This window comes from Trichosurus vulpecula, chromosome 2 (genome assembly GCF_011100635.1).
Source record: "Trichosurus vulpecula isolate mTriVul1 chromosome 2, mTriVul1.pri, whole genome shotgun sequence".
Classification (NCBI taxonomy): Eukaryota; Metazoa; Chordata; class Mammalia; order Diprotodontia; family Phalangeridae; genus Trichosurus; species Trichosurus vulpecula.
Window position 1 is genome coordinate 283560480 of NC_050574.1, and position 22783 is coordinate 283583262.

At 35.8% G+C, this 22783-nt stretch overlaps 1 protein-coding gene across 1 annotated transcript in view; it reads left to right on the top strand.

Moving 5' to 3' along the window:
- LRP1B (LDL receptor related protein 1B) overlaps nucleotides 1-22783 on the top strand; it is a 2306513-nt gene that overhangs the window by 1426431 nt on the left and 857299 nt on the right. The window contains exon 21 of the mRNA XM_036744555.1: nucleotides 5874-6056. Coding sequence (XP_036600450.1) covers nucleotides 5874-6056 — 183 coding nt within the window. The remainder of the gene's footprint in view (nucleotides 1-5873; nucleotides 6057-22783) is intronic.

Below are 22783 nucleotides of genomic sequence, written 5' to 3' on the forward strand. Positions count from 1 at the left end.
TGGAGGAAAGAGTGAGGCTGATGACTTTGCATGGCTCTGCCTCACTTAAATTCAATTCACTTGCAAGTCAAGATGTCACCCTGCTGATGTCATTGGTCCTCTTTGAGAATGAAGGATAAAGAGCACAAAAACAACAAAAAATGTGCCAAACATGGTGCTAAGGGTTGGGGATACAAATATGATCATGAAACAGCCTCTAACATCAAGGAGCTTATACTCTAATTGCATATAGTCTAAAACAATACGTAGGGCTAGGTGGTAGCCAGATAGGGGCATTTAGGAATTGTTAAAATTGCAGGAATTTTCACTAGAGTCATAGGACTTCAATTGTGGTATTATTAATTTGATTATAATTCTCAAAGGAAATAGAAATGTATGAGGGGTTGCAGGTAGGGTTATATGCCCTGTCAGATGGGAAGATAGATGCCTAAGTAAGCCCTGGTTTCATAGTGTGTAACTAGATGGGATATGGAGAGACAATTTAGAATTTGATTAGAGAATAGAATCCATGTAAGTTGCCTAGAAATTCAACCATGAGTAAGCATTTATTAAATGCCTACTGTGTGAGAGGTTCTATGCTGGGTTCTGGAGATATTAAGACAGATAATGGAATGGTCCTTGCTCTCAAGGAATTTACTCTGTATAGTGGGACTGTGGCTTATTTCATCTATTATAGTTCTCTTTTAAGGGGAAGTAAAACATGTTGCAAACATCACTTCAGACACTGAAGTTTTGTATAGGAAGTGCTGACTTTGTTCTCACTATACCATTCCACAAATTTAATAGGCCACAGACCAGTAAGACTAACAGAATCCTCCTACACTCAATATTTCAACTAAACTATACATAAGGAACCCTGTGGGTCACATATTGCCTCAGAAAATCACATATTAACATTACCTATGTTTCAGTGTATTTTTATTTATTTTGTTAGGTATTTCTCAATTTCATTTTATATCAGGTTCTGCAGGCAGGAGTATTGTGGTTTGGTTGTATGACACCTCTGCTCCAGGTAATTCAATAAGACCATAACCAACAGCGAAGGTGTCCACTTACATTAGTAGAGGGAGTTTTTTCACCTGGGAATTTATCTACCAATAAATTACAGATTGTCCCAATCCCTATGATTTTATCACTCCTCTGGTAAATAATTAGCTCATTTTAAGACCCTAAGATCCATATGATTCTTCCTCTTCAACTATAGGGAACTTATTTTAGATAAAAACATTAATTCAGTCACAATCACTCTATGCCCCAGTAAGGAAAATTCCTCACATTAAGCAAAATTTAGGCTCTCTGACTGACTTCACATTTGTATGTATCTCTAGGTAAGTGGGGAGGGAAGAGACAAGCATTTATTAAGCTATAGATATTATATATCTATTTTATTTTATAACCTATAGATATTATCTTTACAACAACCTTGTGAGGAAGATGCTATTATTATCCCTATTTTATAGAGAAGGGAACTGAGGTAGACAGGGTATAAATGACTTGCCCACGGTCACACTTTTTAAGTTGAGCTCTCTTCCTGAGGTGTAGGAAATGTAAACCAGATAAAATGAAATTGAGAAATACTTAACAAAATAAATAAAAATACACCGAAACATAGATAATGTTAATGTGTGATTTTCTGAGGCAATATATGACCCACAGGGTTCCTTATACATAGTTTAGTTGAAATATTGAGTATAGGAGGATTCTGTTAGTCTTATTAGTCTGTGGCCTATCAAATTTGTGGAATGGTATAGTGAGAACAAAGTCAGCACTTCCTCAGTGTCTGAAGTGACCTTTGTAATATGTTTTCCTTCCCTGGGGGGAAATAAAAAAGCCTGGTCACTGGCTTTCTGTACTGAAGACTCTGGGGCTGGCAGCTTACCTATTGTGCTGGGGTTGCCTGGCCTAGTCTAGCCATGGCACCTGGGCCTCTGGGCCCTGCCAGGTCTGACTACTGGCCCTTTGTGCCAGGGCTGGAGGCCTTACCAGCTGGCCTGTTGTGTCACTGGTCACAGGGCCTCACTTGCTGATCTATGTTGGGGCTAGCGGCCATTCACTGGCTTGCCTTGAAATCACCTGGGCTGGTCTACACTCACCTTTTACTTAAGCGAGACAGACTTTCCTGCAGTTTCTTCTTTATCATGGGGTAGAAAATTATTTTACCCTGTTCCTGCCTTTTCTCTGCCATCTTGGCTCCACCTCTCTGGTTGGTCACACAACTAGTAAATGTCAGAAGTTGCATTTAAACCCAAGTCTTCTTGACTTCAGGTCCAGGATTCTATGCTCTGTGGAGCCACCTAGCAGCCCATAAGTCTTGACTTCTGTTCTTGATAAAAATTCAGTTTATCAGAAACATTTGGGTACTGAAATATCCAATGATAGTGTCTGTGTATAGATAGGAACTGGGAAGAAATTTGGGAAAACAGATGACCCAAGAGCAACTTCCCTTATCCCAGGCTTTTTGCTCCAGATGCCTGTAGAGCCAGTGGCCCTCTTTAATATCTTCCTGCTGAGCTATAGCCCAGTCCTCCATTTGCTCCACAGGGGTCTGCTAGAATGCTTTCTCTTGATTGACACTGCTGGAACTTCCTGATTCCAGCTAACTTGACACATGTATAAGTAATTCAGAAGGCCTGCAGAAATCCCTTGGCCAACAGGAAAAGAATTTCCTTCTGATGTTATTTCACTACATCAAATGGCTTTCAAAGCCTTTGAGTAAGATCTGTCAATTGAGCACATTACCATTTACTTTAAAAAGGGTGGAGTTGAATAAATCTGTCACTCCTCCTTTACATATAGGATCACATGTAAGGTAATGTGTTTTGCTGGGGGAAGGCAGGGCCCTTTCATTGGTTTATGGGTTGTGTGCCAATGAAGCTCCAGGTTCATTTTGTCTCTTGACTAGCCCTCCCTGCTAAAATGACTTCCTATCTTTCAATCCCTCCATGAAGATATTGGTTTGCTTTAGGGGAAAGCATGAAATTTTTTTTCTCTATGGAGTCTTATTCATTTCTTTCTCCTTTCCTTCTTCTGACCCTTTTGAACAGTTAGCCCATTAGATCCTTTTTGTCCCTTGATGATACCTCTTTCTTTTTTTTTAAATAAAAACATACATAGGAGAATGTTTTCAATATGTAGACTTTTCTTGATAAATGTATTTTTTGCTTTTGTTTCTTATGAATAAGATATATATAAATCAAATATTCCACTATTTTTTTCATAAGAATGCCTCATATGTATACCTTTTGTTGAAGGTCCTCTCGACAATTATTAGGCACAGCTTTGCAGAATATGTTATATGGGTTTTCAGCTTGCATTCTTTTGCCTTTGGGGATGTCCTATTCTGTTCTTTTCTTCAATTTCTTGTATGTATACATATATATATATATATATATATATATACACACACACACACACACACACACACACACACACACACACACACATATATATATGTTTATACCTAAGGAAATTGAATTTACAATCCTTCATATAGTACCTGAAGATTTTTCTCCTGGCTTTTTGAAAACCTAACAAAATATAACTATTGTCATATTTATTTCAAGCTTCCCCTCTTCCTTCCACTTGTTGATTTAATAATTCATTACTCTTCTGTTTTCTAGATTCAAAAGGGGTTTTTTTTTGCAGTTTTCTTGTCATGTCCCTGTAACATGGCATACTCTTTAAAATCTTCTTCTCAGAGACCTATGATCCTTAAATTATCTCTCCATATAATGCATCCAATACCATTCACTTGGATTATATAGAATACATCTGTTGTTTCTTCATAGTCCAATAGACTTCAAGATCCCAGAGTTATCTCTACTCCACAAAAAAGTATCACAATAAGATTCATTCTTGTCATTATATCTTGAGGTTATGGTAGACTTTAGATAAAACTGATGCTAAATTATAATACTATGGCATCCTATTAGTAAAGTACAGAACAATAATCTATAACTTGTCAGACTGATGTTATCTCATTATAGTATGAAAGTAAGAGACAGAGTGAGGCTCCAGCTCTGATTCCTGGGTACCAGATTCAATCCTCCCAGAACTTTGTCCTAGAGAGGGTAATCTAAGCTTTCTCATACTCTTTAGCTCATTTTACCCCTTTTTCCCAGTCCCCAGAAAAAATTTCTTAAAACTTAGATTTGTTCATATCTAGAGTTTCCCCCAAAGGGATTAACAAGGATCATTCTAGAGATGTATCGAATGTCCAAACTCTCCAAATAAGTCAATTATTTGTTTCCTACAGCAGTAAATAAATGTTTAAAACAAACATGATTCATAAACTCATGCATTCAAACATTCATATCATTACAAATAATTAAAGCAATCCACTATCATATCAGATCTGCTATCTGAGAGAGTCTGTCTTCTGAACAGCACAAGGATGCATGATTTACTCTTCTACCTGGGATCCTATTTTCCTCCAAGAAGTTGCAGCTTCAGAAAAGACTTCTTTTGGGATACTGGAACTGACTGATCAAGGAACACCTCTAATCCCAATGTAGACACTAGGCTTGAAATGAAGATCATTCATGATTGCTGTTTTATCACTTGTGCTCAGATAAAGAACATCAAATCAGAAAATGTTGATAGGAACTTTTATTATTGTCTCTAGCTCATCCAGAGAGAAGGTGTAAGTGGGCAGTCACTCTTAAAATTCTATTGAGTGGAATAGTCTTCCTATTTCAGTAGCCAATCCCTGTTGATGTATCCCTCAGTTTAGGCTGGGGGAGACACATGAGAGTCAACCAGAAGCCTCCAGCAAAGGCAAGGTCCTGACACTACTGACATGTTTCATGAGATAGTCAAAGTTATAATAATAATAATACAGAATAATTATTACTCTTATTACTGATAATTATCATAGCAATGCCAGAAGTCCTGTGAAATGATTATATTAACATACTTTAATCTAAAAATAAAACTGAAAAATTTCTATTAGACTATGTTATTTGGGAATACTGTTTTGGTATTTCTTCATAAAGGCTTAAGTATTTCTGTTATTTTAGAAAAAGTCGATAACATTTTTAAATGGAGCTTTTTAATGGTGATTGGAGTGCAAAATTTGCTCATTCTAATTCTTCCTTCAATTATATTGATTCTAAAGGGTAGAATTTAACTTGTTTTCAATAATCAGTTTGGGGGCAATTTCTGCCCTGAATAAATTAGCATTATCAACTGAAATTGAATCCATAGTGTCTGTCTTTAATAAAAATCAATGTTTTTGTGTAACTAACATTGTGTCACTCTAGAGACCAGAGGTTCTTTCCTGAAGTTTTTCTCATATCCTTCTTTGAATGTACTTTAAGATTTTCTAGAAATTCCTTCAATGTTTTCATTCTTTTAGTAAAAAAAGTCCCATTTTGCGTTCTCTTTGCTGGCTATGAGAAATTAAAGAAAAAAATAAAATTTTTAAAAGCCCTGGAAATTTCAAGCACTGCAAATAGAATCATAGAATCCATGGATGTGTGTGTATGTATATGTGTGTATATGTATGTGTGTATATGTATGTGTGTATGTGTTTATATATTTGTATGTGTGTATGTATATGTCTATGTGTGTGTGCATTTCAAAAAGCTGAGCCTTAAATCTCAAAGATTGAAATACAAACAAATAAATGCATGAATTCTACCTCCTCTCAGGCTCATGTATCATTGTCCATGGTTATGTAGGAAGAAGTCATTATCTGTATTCTTAGGTTTCCAATGAAGTTAAAAACATCAATATTACAGTTGTTCAAAGACTGAGGTAGCAATATAGCCTTTCAAGAGTTATTAGAAGATAAGAAACAGGGAATAATTCTCATCAGGTGACATAACTTTATATATGTACATTTCTTTTTCTTTCCTTCATTTCAATTTAAGAGATTCATTCTCCTGCTGGGTGCAATGGGAATGAATTTCAATGTGACCCTGATGGGAACTGTGTCCCTGACCTTTGGCGCTGTGATGGAGAAAAAGACTGTGAAGATGGAAGTGATGAAAAGGGTTGTAACGGCACTGTGCGTTTGTGTGATAAGAAAACCAAGTTTTCCTGTAAGAGCACAGGTAAGCAAAACATTGAATTAGTGTCATAGCCCACCTGTTCTTCTTGAAGTCACATTTTTACTTGAATTCCCATTTTGTTCCATTCTCGTATCCTTGGGAATGTTGGCATGAGAAAACTGGAAAAATGCAGATAGAGATGACTATATTTCAGTCAGGAAATTTCTATCTTCATAGCACCATGGATTCATAGGTGAGAAGAACCTTGGAAGTCAAGTCTAAATTTTTTTTTTAACAGATGAGGAAAATGGAGGAACAGAGAAGTTATATGACTTACCTAGGGTACATGTATGCCTGAGTTGTTTTTAACCCTGATCTTCCTGACTACAAGTCCAGTTGCCTATTTGTTAGACCATACTGCCTCTTACTAATTTATTCATACTATTTATTCATAATTTATTCATAATATTGATACAATATTAGGGACTAAAAAACCATACAGATCATCTAGTCCAACCCCCTTCATTTTGCACAAGATAAAACTCAGCTCTCAACTCTGTTTTTAAAAGAGACCTCTTGTAAATTATATTCAATAGCCGATGAGAACAAGTCTTTCTGGAATTAAAAAAAAAAGATTGAAACACATTTTCCCCCTTGAAAGCTTTCTTTTTAGTTCACCTGCGAGATAGTGCTACTGTGCAATTTCATAATTTATTTGCCAGTAGGAAAAAGAAAAACAAAAAAGGCTGCTTTTCCTTCATTTCTGATATTCAAGAAGAAAGCACTGGAAATTATTGTACTGTTTATCGGTAGAAACAACTTAAGGTATCTGTGGTCAGCCATGCAGATAGCATTCAAAATTCATTAGACACACAAACATTCAAACTGACTTCCCAGATTGGCATTGGACTCTTCTGTATTTTACAGTGTATTATCATCTCTTTGTCACTTCTCTGTAACTTGGCTGAGTAGATATAAAGAACTACACACAGCTAGTGCAGTTTCTTGGACAGAGATTACTCAGAGAACCTAAGCAAGAGAGATGGAAAGGGAAAAGCAGTGTTTAACACATACCTTTTTAGCTGACTTTCTGAATTTCATCCTACTGACTGCCTAGTTTCTGTTATGTCTACTGTTGTTCATTTCTTTAGGGCTTTAGGACATATCCACACCCTTCATAAGATGACAATAAGTTCTATCATTTAAATCTTTGATTTTTCTCTGATTGAATATTATTTTTATAGTTGTAGTTTCTCTAATGGAGTTATTCAATATTAATTCAATATTAATGATTTTCCCCTTGTGTCTTCCATCTCAATTGTAGCATCTGGGACTGACATTTATATTTGTCTTCTGTGCGTGACAACAGATTATCAGCGGAACTCAGTTGAGAAAAAATAGATTACAATGAACTATTGTGATGAGTTTCTGTGAAATGTGCCCGATTCACTTGATTTCACCCCAAATTAGCGATTGTCCTAACAAGTCCATTGAAAGAAATTTCTGTAGGGTTTCACTATGTATTCTTCAGCCATCTCTGTGCTTTCTTTTTCATGTGAAAATTTTATTAAATAGCTTAATCAGGCACTTTTAGTGCTCCCTATTGCTCCCAATTAAGCATTCTAACTAAAAAGTAAAAATGAAAAGCTATCACAGCTGTGAGTAAGCAAACTCTGTGGAAACCACATGGCCGATGGGCATTTGAAGATACAAAATGACATTTTGTTTCTTTTCTTAAACATGCCTCCTGGCTGCAATTAAGCATTTAAAATAAAAAGTTGAAAGCAAGCATGACTGTGGCTAAGTATTCCTGAAGCCCATTCCTGACAGACAGTTTCCTTTGCAAGAAGGTTATTTTTTTCCAAAAGCAAAAAAAAAAAAAGGATATAATTCACAGTTATCTCTTTCTTTAATCACTATCAGGTTCTCTTAGTCATGGTCTTAGTTGTCAGAACATTGAAACACTTTGTGACATTTTCAGTTTAAATCTTATCATTCCGGATCCTGGATTTCACTGATGTTTCACTTTAAAAATTCATTTCCATGTAGACAAATGCACCTTTCAGATACAACTGGTATGATAATGGGGGAGGGGAGAATCTATCTTTATAGAAACAAGTTATTTTAAATCACATATGTGTGTCTGAAAGAGGCATCATTGTGACACAGTACGTTGAAATGTTGCCGTGAAACTAGATGGACTTGGTTCAGATTTTGTTTGTGCCACATACTGACCCTGGCAAATCACTTCTCAGTAATCTAGGCCACTCTCTTTAGGTTGTAAGTTACAGAATTACCTACAATGGTAAAGAAAGTCTCTCACTGGGTGCTCCACACACCAGTAAAATCACAGATCCATTGAAATAGATTTGTGGGGAGAAGAAAGAAGGGGCAAATTTACATGATATTTTTGTTGCATATTTGAAAGGAATGGCAAGTTGTACATAGTAGATTTGCAGTTTCATATCTTTTTTTTTCATTGTATTATGTTATAGAAATGCTTGTTTTATTCTATAAAGTAAAAAAATAAAAAACAAAATAGATTTGTGTCTATCTACAAATATGTGTGTGCATATGTATATATGTAAATTATCTATTTCTAAAGCAATTAATCATCATTAATTTTAGCTGCTTAAACAAAAAAAAAATTCACTTCCTAATTAAATAATGGACATGAGTCAATGAATGTAGCCAATTAGGTAAGTGTGTGGTTCCAGGAAGGGTATCTATGTGCTGGTCCTTGAGGTCAAAGGACCTGAGTTCAAATCTGGCCTCAGACTCTTACTAGCTGTTTGGCCCCAGACATGTTATAAATCCCACGTGTTTCAGTGTCCTCATCGTTAAAATGAGCTGGAGAAGGAAATAGCAAACCACTCCAGTATCTTTGCCAAGAAAACCCCAATTTGAGTCTTGAAGAGTCAAATACAACCAATTGACTAAATAACAAGTGGTTCCAGTCCCATATAAATTAGGTCTTTAGCCTTAGATGGTCCAGTTCTAAGCTGGATATTTTCGTGTGGGATGAGATTAGCCATCCCCATTAATAGACTTTATGCAGATAAATGTGAATGTGATACATGAATGTTATTATTAAAAAAACAAAAATTAGGATTCTTAGAAACATCATGGAAAATCCAAAGTATTTCTAAAGTCCTATAAAATTACATATTTTTATCCGTGACTAGATATATCTAGACACTTCCACATGAGCATAAGTGTATTCAAACCTTTTCTTAATCAATTTATGACAAAGAATGTTACCTACCAGGAATCTGGGGAAAATTAGTGAGGATAAACAGATCAGGCTTGTATACCAACACCAACCTTGGGTTCAATCTTTATATCTCACTTAAAGAGACAAATATTATCTGCTGTCAATAATCTTTCTATCTTCATTGTATATGCATACATAATCTTAATACCTAATAACATCATAAAAAATAAAATGATAAATATAAACATCCTGCTTGCATATTTCCTGAAATAATAGTGACATATCATTAAATAGCTTTTATAGTCTGATATATAATTAGAATATTACTTTACCTAGAATAAAGACATCATGCCCAATGATTTTTAAAGATATATTTCAGACTATTAAAAGCATTGAAGAGATTAGTTATATTGCAAGAAAAAGCTTGAGGGGCAGAGCCAAGATGGCTGCATGAAAACAGCATCCTACCAGAGCTCCCTCACAAATTTTGTCAGATACCTACAAAAAAGTGAATTTGAGCAGATTTGAGAGAGTTAGAAGATACTAGTGTACTGACTGTGGCAGGTTTCCAGGCCGAGAAAGTCCACAGGGTTGACAGGTCAGATCTGGAGGCTGGGAGAGTCCCCAGCATGCGGTACTACACCAGACCACACCAAAGCGGGAGCAGCTGTGGAACCAAGCCAGTGAACCCAGCTGAGAGAACACTGAGTGCTCAACACTGGTGGCAAACCCCAGGCCTCCCAGCCCAGGACAGGGGTCTGCCAGGGCTACAGGAGGCAGCAGTGCAATGCCTGTGGCCATGAGAGCAACTACCCCTGCGGCTTGTAGCCCACAGTCTAGAGGTTTGAGACTCACCTTATTGAACTTCCAGGAGCCATGATGACCAGATGAAATGGCTCTCATGCCTCCCTTGTTCACCCAGATAATACTCCATTTGGAAAAACCCTGAAATAGAAGAGCCAGAAATGGGGCTTCAGTGGCTGAACAACAGGAGTTCCTGAGCCCTAGGAGGGTGGAGCCAGCAAGGGTCAAAACCAGTAACCCAGAGGTGCCTTTTCCCAGCCAGGGGAAGTGGCAGACACCAGCACAGACAATGGCTGAGACCACGCATGCTGTAGCACAGCCCTAGGAAAAGAGGAGACTTCCAGCAGCCAAACCATCCCTCCCCCACACCTCACATGCTGACACCCCCCAACCCAGGGAAACTCAGAAACCTCACTGGGTCTCTATTCTTAGCACATACTAGCTAACTGCAGCTCAGCACCAGGTGAGCAGCAGCAGTATATAGCCTCTAGCGGACAAACACAGAGGCCACAGCACACAAAGTTGGAAACCAGGCCCCCAGTTCCCAGCACAAGAAGCTTGAGACAGAGCCCCCTAAGCCCCAGAAGCAGAGGCCCACTTTAAAGCCAGGAAAAGATAGCCAACATAAAGAAGCAGTCCAGAAACCCAATGACTACTGATTCTTTTTTATGGAGATAGGGAAGATCAAAGTACCAATACAGAAGAGAACAGCATTGACACTATAACCACATCTGAAACCTCCAAAGGAATGTGAACTGGTCTCAAGCCCAAAAAATATTCCTGGAAGAACTCAAGGAGGATTTTAAAAAGCAAATTAGAGAGGTAAAAGAAAAAGTGGAAAAAAATTCACTGATGAGATCAAACCTTTAAAAAGTAAAATTGGCAAAATGATTAAGGAGGTTCATAATCTAATTGGAGAGAATGATGCCCTGAAAAGTAAAATTAACCAAATGGAAAAGGAAGATCAGAAGCGAAATGAAGAAAACAATTTGTTAAAAATTAGAATTGGGCAAGTAGAAATTAATGACTCTATGAGGCATCAAGAATCAGTCAAACAAAATTTCAAGAAGGAAAAAATAGAAAAAAATGTGAAATATCTCATTGGAAAAACAACTGACCTGGAAAATAGATCCAGGAGAGACAATCTAAAAATTATTGGTCTACCAGAAAGCCATGATGAAAAAAAGAGCCTGGACAATATCTTCCAAGAAATCATCAAGGAAAGTTGCACTGAGATGCTAGAACCAGAGGGAAAAATAGTCATTGAAAGAATCCACTGATCACTCCCTGAAAGAAATCCCAAATTGAAAACTCCAAGGAATATTGTAGCCAAATTCCAGAATTATCAGATCAAGGAGAAAATACTGCAAGCAGCCAGAAAGAAATAATTCAAATATCACAAAACTACAGTCAGGATCATGCAGAACCTTGCAGCTTCTACATTAAAAGACAGGAAGAATTGAAATATGATATCCTGAAAGGCAAAGGAGATTGGATTATAACCAAGAATCAACTACCCAGCAAAACTGAGCGTAGTTTTTCAGGCAAGGAGAAGGATATTCAATGAAATAAGGGAATTCCAGACCTTCCTGATGAAAAGGCCAAACTCAGTGGAAAATGTGATTTTCAAATACAAAACTCAAGAGAGACATAAAAAGGTAAATGGGGAAACATCTTCTTAATCAATAAGGACAAAATCTTTACATACTTATATATGATTATATTGTTTTATATATATTATATATGTCAATCTTGAGAATAGTACAGTTATTATGACAATTGAAAAGGATATACATAGACTGAGGGTGTCAGTATAAAATAACTGATATAATGATTAAAAAAACACAATTAAGGGGTGTAAAGGGATGGTTCTGGGAAAAGAGGTAAGGAGGTGGTAGAAAAGGGTAAATTACATCACATGAAGAGGCACAAAAACATATTATAGTAGAGGGAAAGAAGGGAGGAAGAAGAGCAGTACTTGAGCTGTACTCTCATTGGATTTGGTTCAAGTAGGGAATAGCATACTCTGATAAGTATAGAAATTAAACTTATCCCAAGGGCAGTAGGAGGGGAAAGGAGAAAGAAAAAGGAGGGGGTCAGAAGGAAGGGAAGAAGTAGCAAGGGGGAAAGGGTAGGAAAAGGGAGGGGAATCAATAGGGAGGATAAACTGAGGAAGGCAGCATACAAAAGCAAAACTCTTTTGAGGAGTGGAAGAGAGAAGGTAAAAATCAAAGCACAAATTGGGGGAGGCGAAATAGGATGGAGAAAAAGACACAGATAGTAATTATAACTGTAAATGTGAATGGAATGAACTCTCCCATAAAACAGAGGTGGATAGCAGAAGGGATTAAAAACTATAATCTTACAATATGTTGTTTATAAGAAACACATTTGAAACAGGGGGGATACACACAGGGTAAAGATAAAAGGCTGCAGTAGAATATATTGTGCTTCACCTAAAATAAAAAAAAGCAGGGGTAGCAATCCTAATCTCAGACAAAGCAAAAGCAAAGATAGAACTAATTAAAAGAGATAAGGAAAGACACTATATTCTGCTAAAAGACCCCATAAACAATAAGGCAATATCATTATTTAACATATATGCACCAAGTGGTATAGCATGCATATTCTTAGAGGAGAAGTTAAAGGAGTTACAGGAAGAAATAGATAGCAAAACTGTACTAGTGGGGGGGGGGGGCCTCAAACTCCCTGTCTCTGAACTTGATAAGTCTAACCTCAAAATAAGAAAGAAATTAAGGACATGAATAGAATTTTAGAAAAAAGTAGATATGTAGAGCTCTTGAGAAAGCTGAATGGGGATAAAAAGGAATATACTTTTTTCTCAGCAGTACATGGCAAATACTCAAAAACTGATTGTGTACAAGGGCATAAAAACCTCACAATCCAGTGCAGAAAGGCAGAAATAGTCAATGCATCCTTTTCAGATCATGATGCAATAAAAATTATTTGTAATAAAGGGCCATGGAAAGATAAACTAAAAATTAATTGGAAACTAAATAATCCAATCCTAAAGAATGAGTGGGCCAAAGAACAACTCATAGAAACAATTAATAGCTTCATTCAAGAAAATGACAATAATGAGACAACATACCAAAACTTATGGGATGCAGCAAAAGCAGTTCTTAGGGGAAGTTTTATATCTCTAAATGCTTTCATGAATAAAATAGAGAAAAAGGAGACCAAAGAATTGGGCATACAACTGAAAGAGCTAGAAAAAGAACAGATTGAAAATCCCCAATTAAATACCAAATTAGAAATACGGAAAATCAAAGGAGAGATTAATAAAATTGAAATCAAGAAAACTATTGAATAAATAAAACTAAGAGCTGGTTTTATGAAAAAACCAATAAAATTAATAAACCTTTGGTCAATTTGATTAAAAAAAAGAAAGAAGAAAAGCAAATTACCAGTATCAAAAATGAAAAGGGTGAATTCACCTCCAATGAAGAGAAAATTAAAACAATAATTAGGAATTATTTTGCCCAATTGTATGCCCATAAATTTGACAACCTTAGGGAAATGGATGAATATTTATAGAAATGTAAATTGCCCAGGTTAACAGAAGAGGAAGAAAAATACCTAAATAACTCCATCTCAGAAAAAGAAATTGAGCAAGCCATGAATGAATTCCCTAGGAAAAAATCTCCAGGGCCAAATGGTTTTACATGTGAATTCTATCAAACATTTAAAGAAGAGTTAATTCCCATAATTTATAGACTATTTGGGAAAATAGGTGAAGAAGGAGTACTACCAAATTCTTTTGATTACACAAATATGATATTAATACCTAAACCAGGAAGAGTCAAAACAGAGAAAGAAAACTATAGATCAATTTCCCTAATGAATATTTATGCAAAATTTTTAAATAAAATATTAGCAAAAAATTGCAGCAACTTATCATGAGAATGATACACTAATACCTTGTAGGATTTATGCCAGGAATGCAAGGCTGGTTCAATATTAGGAAAACTATCAGCATAATTGATCATATCAACAACAAAACTAGCAGAAACCACATGATCATCTCAATAGATGCAGAAAAAGCTTTTGACAAAATACAGCAACCATTCCTATTAAAAACACTAAAAAAGCATAGGAATAAATGGAGTCTTCCTTAAAATTATAAGCAGCATCTACCTAAAACCATCAGCAAGCATTATATGTAACGTGGATAAGCTAGATGCATTCCCAATAAGATTAGGTGTGAAACAAGGATGTCTATTATCACCCCTATTATTCAATTTGGTATTAGAAATGTTAGCTTCAGCAATAAGAGAAGAAAAAGAAATTGAAGGAATTAGAATAGGCAGAGGAGAAGCTAAGTTATCACTCTTTGCAGCTGATGTAATGATTTACTTAGAGAATCCTAGAGAATCAAGTGAAAAAACTACTTGAAACAATAAAAAAACTTTAGTAAAGTTGCAAGATATAAAATAAACCCACATACATCTTAGGCATTCATATACATTAGTAACAATGCCTGACAGCAAGTGATAGAAAGAGAAATTCCATTTAAAGTTTCTGTACACACTGTAAAAATTTGGGAGTCTACCTGCAAAGACAAACTCAGGGCAAATATGAACACAGTTACAAAACATTTTTCACACAAATAAAGTCAGATCTAAATGGTTAGGCTGAGCTAATATAATAAAAATGACAATTTTGACCAAATTAATTTACTTATTCAGTGCCATACCAATCAAACTACCAAAAGATTATTTTACAGAGCTGGAAAAATAATAATAAAATTCATCTGGAAGAACAAAAGATCCAGATTATCAAGGGAATTAATGAAAAGAAATGCTAGGGAAGGTAGCGTAGCCATGTCAGATATTAAACTGAATTATAAAGCATCAGTCATCAAAACTACTTGGTACTGGCTAAGAAACAGAGTGGTGGATCAGTGGAATAGATTAGGTACACAAGACACACTGGTCAATGACTATAACAATCTACTCTTTGACAAACCCAAAGAATCCAGCTTCTGGCTTAAGAATTCACAATTTCACAAAAATTGCTGGGTAAATTGGAACACAATATGGCAGAAACTGGGCATAGACCAATATCTTACACCATATACCAAAATAAAGTCAAAGTGTGTTCATGATTTACGAATAAAGGCTGATACTATAAGCAATTTGGGAGAGCAAGGAATCGTTTACTTGTGAGATTTATGGAAAAGCAAAGAATTCATGACCCAACAAGAGATAGAGAGTGTTACAAAATGCAAAACGGATAATTTTGACTATGTTAAATTGAAAAGTTTTTGTATAAACAAAGCCAATGCAACAAAGCTTAGGAGGGAAGCAGAAAATTGGGAAAACATCTTTACAACCAATGTCTCTGATAAAGGCCTCATCTCTAAAATATAGAGGGAAGTGAACCAAATTTATAGAAATACAAGTCATTCCCCAATTGAGAAATGGTCAAAGGATATGAGCAGGCAGTTTTAAGGGGAAGAAATTTAAGATATTCATAGTCATGTGAAAAATGCTCTAAATCACTACTGATTAGAGAAATGCAAATCAAAATAACTCTTAGGTACCATATCTCTCCTGTAAGATTGGTTAACATGACAAAACAGGAAAATGATAAATGCTGGAGATGTTGTGGGAAAATTGGAACACTGCTACATTGTTGGTGGAGATGTGTACTTGATCCAGCCATTCTGGAGAGCAATTTGGAACTATATCCAAAGGGCTATAAAATGTGCATTTCCTTTAACCCAGCAATACCACTTCTAGGGCTATATCCCAAAGAGATCACACAAGTAGGAAATGGACCTGTATCTACAAAAATATTTATAGCAGCTCACTTTGTGGTGGCAAAGAATTAGAAATCAAGGGGATGGCCATCAATTGGGGAATGGCTAAACAAATTGTGGTATATGAATGTAATGGAATACTACTGTGCAATAGGAAATGAGGAACAGATGGACTTCTGCCCTGAGCAGACACTTTTGGAATAAAGCATTTCTCTGAATAGAAATAGTTCAATGGAAATAATCCTGATCTTGGAAGAACAGAACCTGATTTCAGATCCTGATTATGTCAACTTACTCTTTGTGTTATCTTGGACAAGTTACTTAACCCATTCTAGGTCTTGGTATGCTCATAGGGAAATTGAGAGACTTGGGCTTGATGATTGCTAAGGCCCCTTCTAGCTCTAGATCTATTATTCTCTGAACAGCCGTAGAAATGTAAGATAGACATGTATAAGCTTTACCTTTTTATGGGGCATGTCTGTAGCATTTTAGAAACATTTGTGCCATTTCTCTATCTGGGAGTCAAATAGACATGGAATTGAGAAGAACCTTTCAGAAAACAGGAAAAAAGAAGCTAGAGAGGAAGATGAAATGAGTTCTGTCTGGCCATGCACTCAGGGTCTTTGAGTACATCTGCAAGAGCCAGGATCATTTCCAAAGGAAAAGACTGAAAAGGAATAGTGGTAGCAGTCAACAACTGTGGCATGCCATGGTCTAGCTAGGAAACCTTTTCATTTCTCTTATTTTTTCTACTTTTTTCATTGTTTTCATTGTTATATTTTAAGAGAAAAAGTTGTTTGAGAAGGAAAAAAGGAGGAACTAAGAGGCTGGTTGGAAATAAGGGTTGGAGGAGAAAATAATTGAAAGAGAAAGTAAATTAACTCCTAAAAAGTAAGGAGGTTTTCCAGAAGCAAGAGAAAAGAACAGATAAGTGCCAATAGGTTTGGTTTGGAAATGCCTTCCTCTGCCCACTCACGCTAGCTTCTCTCTCTCATCTCTGCCTTACTCTCACTTCCCACTCTTTTTCCCTTTTTTGGCAAACTCCTCCCACACTGGGCTCCATGTGACTCAGGATTCACCACAGTTTTGAGCTGGGCCAGAGCTCAAACAGGTCCCATTCCATTAACATTCCATTAAGCACTTCATGTGTTACAGAAACTTAACTCCAAAAGAAAAAACAGCAAAAAATCTCACTTTGCTTGCCATTACATTTCACCATTTGGTAAACTATTTCAAGAATAAAATATTAGTAAATTCCCCTTCTCCAAAACTCAAGGTCTACCTCATCTCTTTTCCTATATGAAGTTTCCCCTAAAAATTATAGCCAAGGGTGGTTTCTCTTTCCACCCATCTTTTATAGTAGTTTTATCTGTGTTAATTATTTGACTATTAGTCATATGCTAACACATAACACCTTTCATATCATCATATTTTCATTTAATTTACTGTGTGTTTACATGTATCTTTGTCAACCATAAGGCAAATAGCATATCTGATACTCTCAGAACACCTACACCATTGCTTTATACATTAGGTAAATAACATATTTTGTAGATTTAAGCATATTTCTAGCAATTGTGATAGACTCACATCTATTTTTCCCATGTCTGTGATAAAATAGCATATATTAACACATTATAAGGCTAGGTCAGGGGTTTAAGAATGAGCAAGAATTCTGTGTTTCCACTACCAAAAAGTAACAGGCCCAAATCAGATTGAATCCCTAGCTTTGGTTTACCAGCCCTTATGCTACCCTGGAATGTAATACAGTGACACCATTATTATTGTTCTTAATGTTATTATTAATAACAGCTAACATTTATATAAAACTTTAAGGCTGCAAAGCATTTTCAATTATTTTTTCTCATTAGGCTCTCTGGGCATGGAAATCCATTGTTCAATTCCATAAAGTATTTTGATTTTTGTCTTCATTTTCATATCTACATGGACAAAATCAGATGATTAATTCAATCAGTGATGTGAAAAAATTTAATTCAGGCCAATAGAGTAGTGATTTTGCTTGAATGATTGCCTCAACAAAACCCTTTCCTTTATCTTTTCTTTTCTTTTTTTTTTCTATTGAAATATTCCTATTGGAGCCTTTATCTTTATTCCTGTGCAGAATAACATAGATCAATGTCTCAGTGTATAAATGAGGAATAACAGCCCCTGTGCACAGTTACTTGATTCTAGAACCTTCTTAAACTTATTTACCTAGAAAATAAAAATACGTATACTAGTAAAGGTCTATATGATTAAAAAAACCATGAAACTGTAGCTTAAATAGTATTGAAGCAACTAGATGAACGTGTCATTGTGTCTTTGAAATTTGACAAAGATTAATTTCTTCACATAAATGTATTCTTCTATTTAATAGAATCTTCCAGGCAGATCCCACAGCAGGTCAAATCCCCTATTATAAAATAGCCTTCCTTTCATTAAGATGGAAGGAAGTCAAGCAAAGAAACTTATTCTATAAACTGATGTATCTATTTTAAAAAAAAGATTAAAGTTGAGATTCAAAGCTCTAGTGAAAGTCATATCAATTTATTTTGGAATGGAGCCCATTTTCTTGGCATTAACAAGTTCTATTAGTTTCCATGCAGCTGCTCGCTTTGTGCTGGCAACTAAAGAATTGTACATTTCAAAATAAAAACAATTCAAGACAATCCTGGTGAAGGTCTTTATATTTATGTAAATATTTGTATTTGGCTATCTGTCATTGCACTCACCTGGTGTTTTGCTTTATTTTCCATTCATGAGTTATATGGCTATTTTTACTCTAAGATAACTTGCAGAAGAAAGCCACAATAACTGTAATGCAGTTTTGCATATGAAGTTAACCAATTGCAAAGTACCATTGCAGAGAACACTAGGAAATATTATATGTGCTTAAAATTAGTTACTAACAGTTGATATTATTTTCAGTGTGGTATGAAGTTTAATTTGGGGTTTTCTCATTATATTCATTAATTAACAATTGGTAAGTGCTATGTGATTTCCTTCAGATGTGAATAATTTGCAATAACTTAAAGTTAAGTTGATAACATGGAAAAAATCCCACAAATTTGTAGAATTGTGGAAAGTTTTATGATTAAATTTATAAACCTTAAAATTAAAAGAACTAAAATAAATTATGACTAAGATTCAGATACAGTTTTAATTACAGTTCTAACTGCAAGATGGAGAATATGGTTAAATAAAAACTAGATATTATAGATCTCCATGATTTTATTCAGGGATGGGAAACTGTGGTTCTCTTACGATACAGAAGCAACATTTCAGTCATGCCATATTTGCGTATTACCAAGCAGGAATAGGAAAATTCAACTGAGTAATTAAATGACATTCTTGTGTTGAGGTCAAATTGATAATGGGACACTCTTATGTCTATGGAAAATGCAAATTTGAACTTTAAGAGAGAAATTTCCAGCCTGAAATAAATGGAAGTAAGTTTTCCAACAATACATTCATTCAGCAAGTTAAACTACTCTTATGTGTAAAGAATTGTTTTGGGGGTGGGGCGGAGCCAAGATGGCAGCTGGAAAGCAGGGACTTGCTTAAGCTCTCCCCCAAATCCCTCCAAACACCTGTAAAAAAATGGCTCTGAACAAATTCTAGAGCTGCAGAACCCACGAAATAGCAGAGGGAAGCAGGATTCCAGCCCAAGAAAGCCTGGATGGTGGCTGGGAAGGGTCTATCTCATGGTGCTTAGAGTGGAGCACAGCCCAGCATGGACCGCGCCAGGATAGACCAGACCAGGAGTCACCTCAGAGCAGGCCTTAGGGCCATGAATCATTGAGCTATGGCAGTTACCAGACTTCTCAACCCACAAATGCCAAAGATCATGGAGCAGGTTAGTGGGAAAACTGCTAGATCAGGTTAGAAAGCAGTCTGGCCCCAACCCTGGGGGTGGCAGAGGTAGCACAGCAGCAGCAGAAAGCTCCTGCGGCTGCTTCCAGAGCTCCAGTGTCAGCTGCTTCCCAAGTGTCTGGCTTACATGGTGGGAGGAATCAAGCAGCAGACCAGAGTGGGAGTGCAAGGCTTGCTTTGCCCTGCTGGATCTGGGTCACAATCCTGGTTGGCGGTTCTTGGGGGAGGAGGACTGCTGCTGCGGCAGAGTTTACAGTGACAGTGGAGTAGAAGTAGTTCTGAAAACAGCAGCACTTGGACCCTAAACTTGGGACAAAGCACTCTCTACAAGCACTCATACCATGACAAAAAGTTCAAAGGTCAAGTAGTTTGCTGGGAACATGGCCAGGCAATGAAAAAGGATGCAGACTCAGACTCAGACTTTAGAATCTTTTTTTGGTGACAGAGAAGATCAAAACATACAGCCAGAAGAAGTCAACAAAGTCAAAGAGCCTGCATCAAAAGTCTCCAAGAAAAATATGAATTGGTCTCAGGCCATGGAAGAGCTCAAAAAGGATTTGGAAAAGCAAGTGGGAGAAGTAGAGGAAAAACTGGGAAGAGAGATGAGAGTGATGCAAGAAAATCATGAGAAACAAGCCAACAACTTGCTAAAGGAGACCCAAAAAATACTGAAGAAAGTAACACCTTAAAAAAATAGACTAACCCAAATGGCAAAAGAGCTCCAGAAAGCCAATGAGGAGAAGAATGCCTTGAAAGGCAGAATTAGTCAAATAGAAAAGGAGGTCCAAAAGACACTGAAGAAAATATTACCTTAAAAATCAGATTGGAGCAAGTGGAAGCTAGTGACTTTATGAGAAATCAAGATATTATAAAACAGAACCAAAGGAATGAAAAATTGGAAGACAATGTGAACTATCTCATTGGAAAAACCACTGACCTGGAGAATAGATCCAGGACAGATAATTTAAAAATTATTGGACTGCCTGAAAGCCATGATCAAAAAAAGAGCCTAGACATCACCTTTCAAGAAATCATCAAGGAAAACTGCCCTGATATTCTAGAGCCAGAGAGTAAAATAGAAATTAAAAGAACCCACCAATTGCCTCTTGAAAAAGATCCCTAAAAGAAAACTCCTAGGAATATTGTTGCCAAATTCCTGAGTTTCCAGGTCAAGGAGAAAATAATTCAAGCAGCCAGAAAGAAACAATTTGAGTATTGTAGAAACACAATAAGGATAATACAAGATCTAGCAGCTTCTACATTAAAGGATCAAAGGGCTTGGAATATGATATTCTGGAGGTCAATGGAGCTAGGATTAAAACCAAGAATCACCTACCCAGCAAAACTGAGTATCATGCTCCAAGTCAAAATATAGATTTTCAATAAAATAGAGCACTCTCAAGTTTTCTCAGTGAAAAGACCAGAGCTAAATAGAAAATTTGACTTTTAAACACAAGAATCAACAGAAGCGTGGAAAGGTAAACAAGAAAGAGAAATCATAAGGGACCTACTAAAGTTGAACTGTTTTGTTTGTATTCCTACATGGAAAGATGATGTGTGTAAATCATGAGACCTTTCTCAGTATTAGGGTAGTTGAAGGGAATATACATACATACATACATATATATATATATATATATATATATATATATATATATATATATATAGACAGAGGGCACAGGGTGAGTTGAATATGAAGGGATGATGTCTAAAAAAATAAAATAAAATTAAGAGGAAAAAAAGAATTGTTTTAGTGAAATGATAATTAAAACTTATTGAGTCGACAAGATTAGATCTGTAGCAAAGCTAGTCTGTCTGAAATATAGAATATGGAGGACCATAGGTACAAACTAACATGTTAGAAGACTATGAAAAATCATGCAATAATTTCATTATGCTCAGTGTAATCATTGTTTTCATCATCACTCTTTCTGCTAATGCAGACCACAATCCCTTTTACCTTCCTACAATAATTTGTTGTGACTTGTTGTGACCAAAGAATTTTTCACCTCATAACCAACGTTCTGGTGATAAGCCTCTCTGAACTTGGGTATATTAGTCCTTAGATGATAATCTGTCATAATGCCATAAATGAAACATTTCCAGTTTGGTAAGACCTGGAAGAGTTTACACTCTGTTGGCATGAGTTTCAAGGACCAAACATTGCCTCTATACACTATGAGAAGGCATTGAAGTAGGATTTTACTGGAAACATGTAGATAGAAAAACAAGCAGTTCTAGGGTCAGAAATCATTTGTTGCAGAAGAATCAGTATTTAGCAGTGACATGCAGAAGAAAGGGGATAAATGGGACATCATTTGATTATGGTGTAGTGTAAAGCACTAGAAAGAGTCAGGAGACCCAAGTCTTCACTTTCTTTCTATCTCTAATTAATTTTTAGATCTTGAACAAATAATCTATCCTTTTTTGATTTCAGTATCTTCCTTTGGAAAATGAGAGTGGTGGAATATATGTTTATCAAGATTTTTTTGAATTGTATCATTTTATGAGTTATCCAAATTTAACTTTGAAAAAAACAAATAAATATCAGATTATCTTTCCTTCAGGCATTTCGCGCATTTTTAATAATTAGAAATTATGTATTATATACGATTATTTTTACATACTTGGAATCTTTCTTTTCTATAGTTTTTTTATTTGTTTAGAGCTATAACAAAACTTAATCTTAAAAGTGACAGAGCTTTGGAACTCAGAAGCTATATATGAGTATGGGTTCACTAAAAAGGTCATACTGAGCTAACCACATTTTCCATTTTCATATGGATATTAGCCTAGTTCACCTAGGGAATATTGTATTTATAGCATATTTGGAATTCAAGTAATTTGACAAGTCTCTCATTTGTATGCTAGGCAGATTCATAGCTAGTTGAATAAAAGTATGCAAACAATACTCTTTAATAAATTTATCATTACTATTAAAATTTAGAAAATCCCAACTGGAAATGAAGAGATATAGAGTGCACTGTGAGTCAGGTACAATCCATTAAAAACAAGAAATAAAGTAAGTGGAGTAAAGGATGTCATCAGAGAAAGCTCTGATCAGGGGAAATAGATAGACTGTTTAAGTATTGAGAATGAGGGACAATAAGTAAC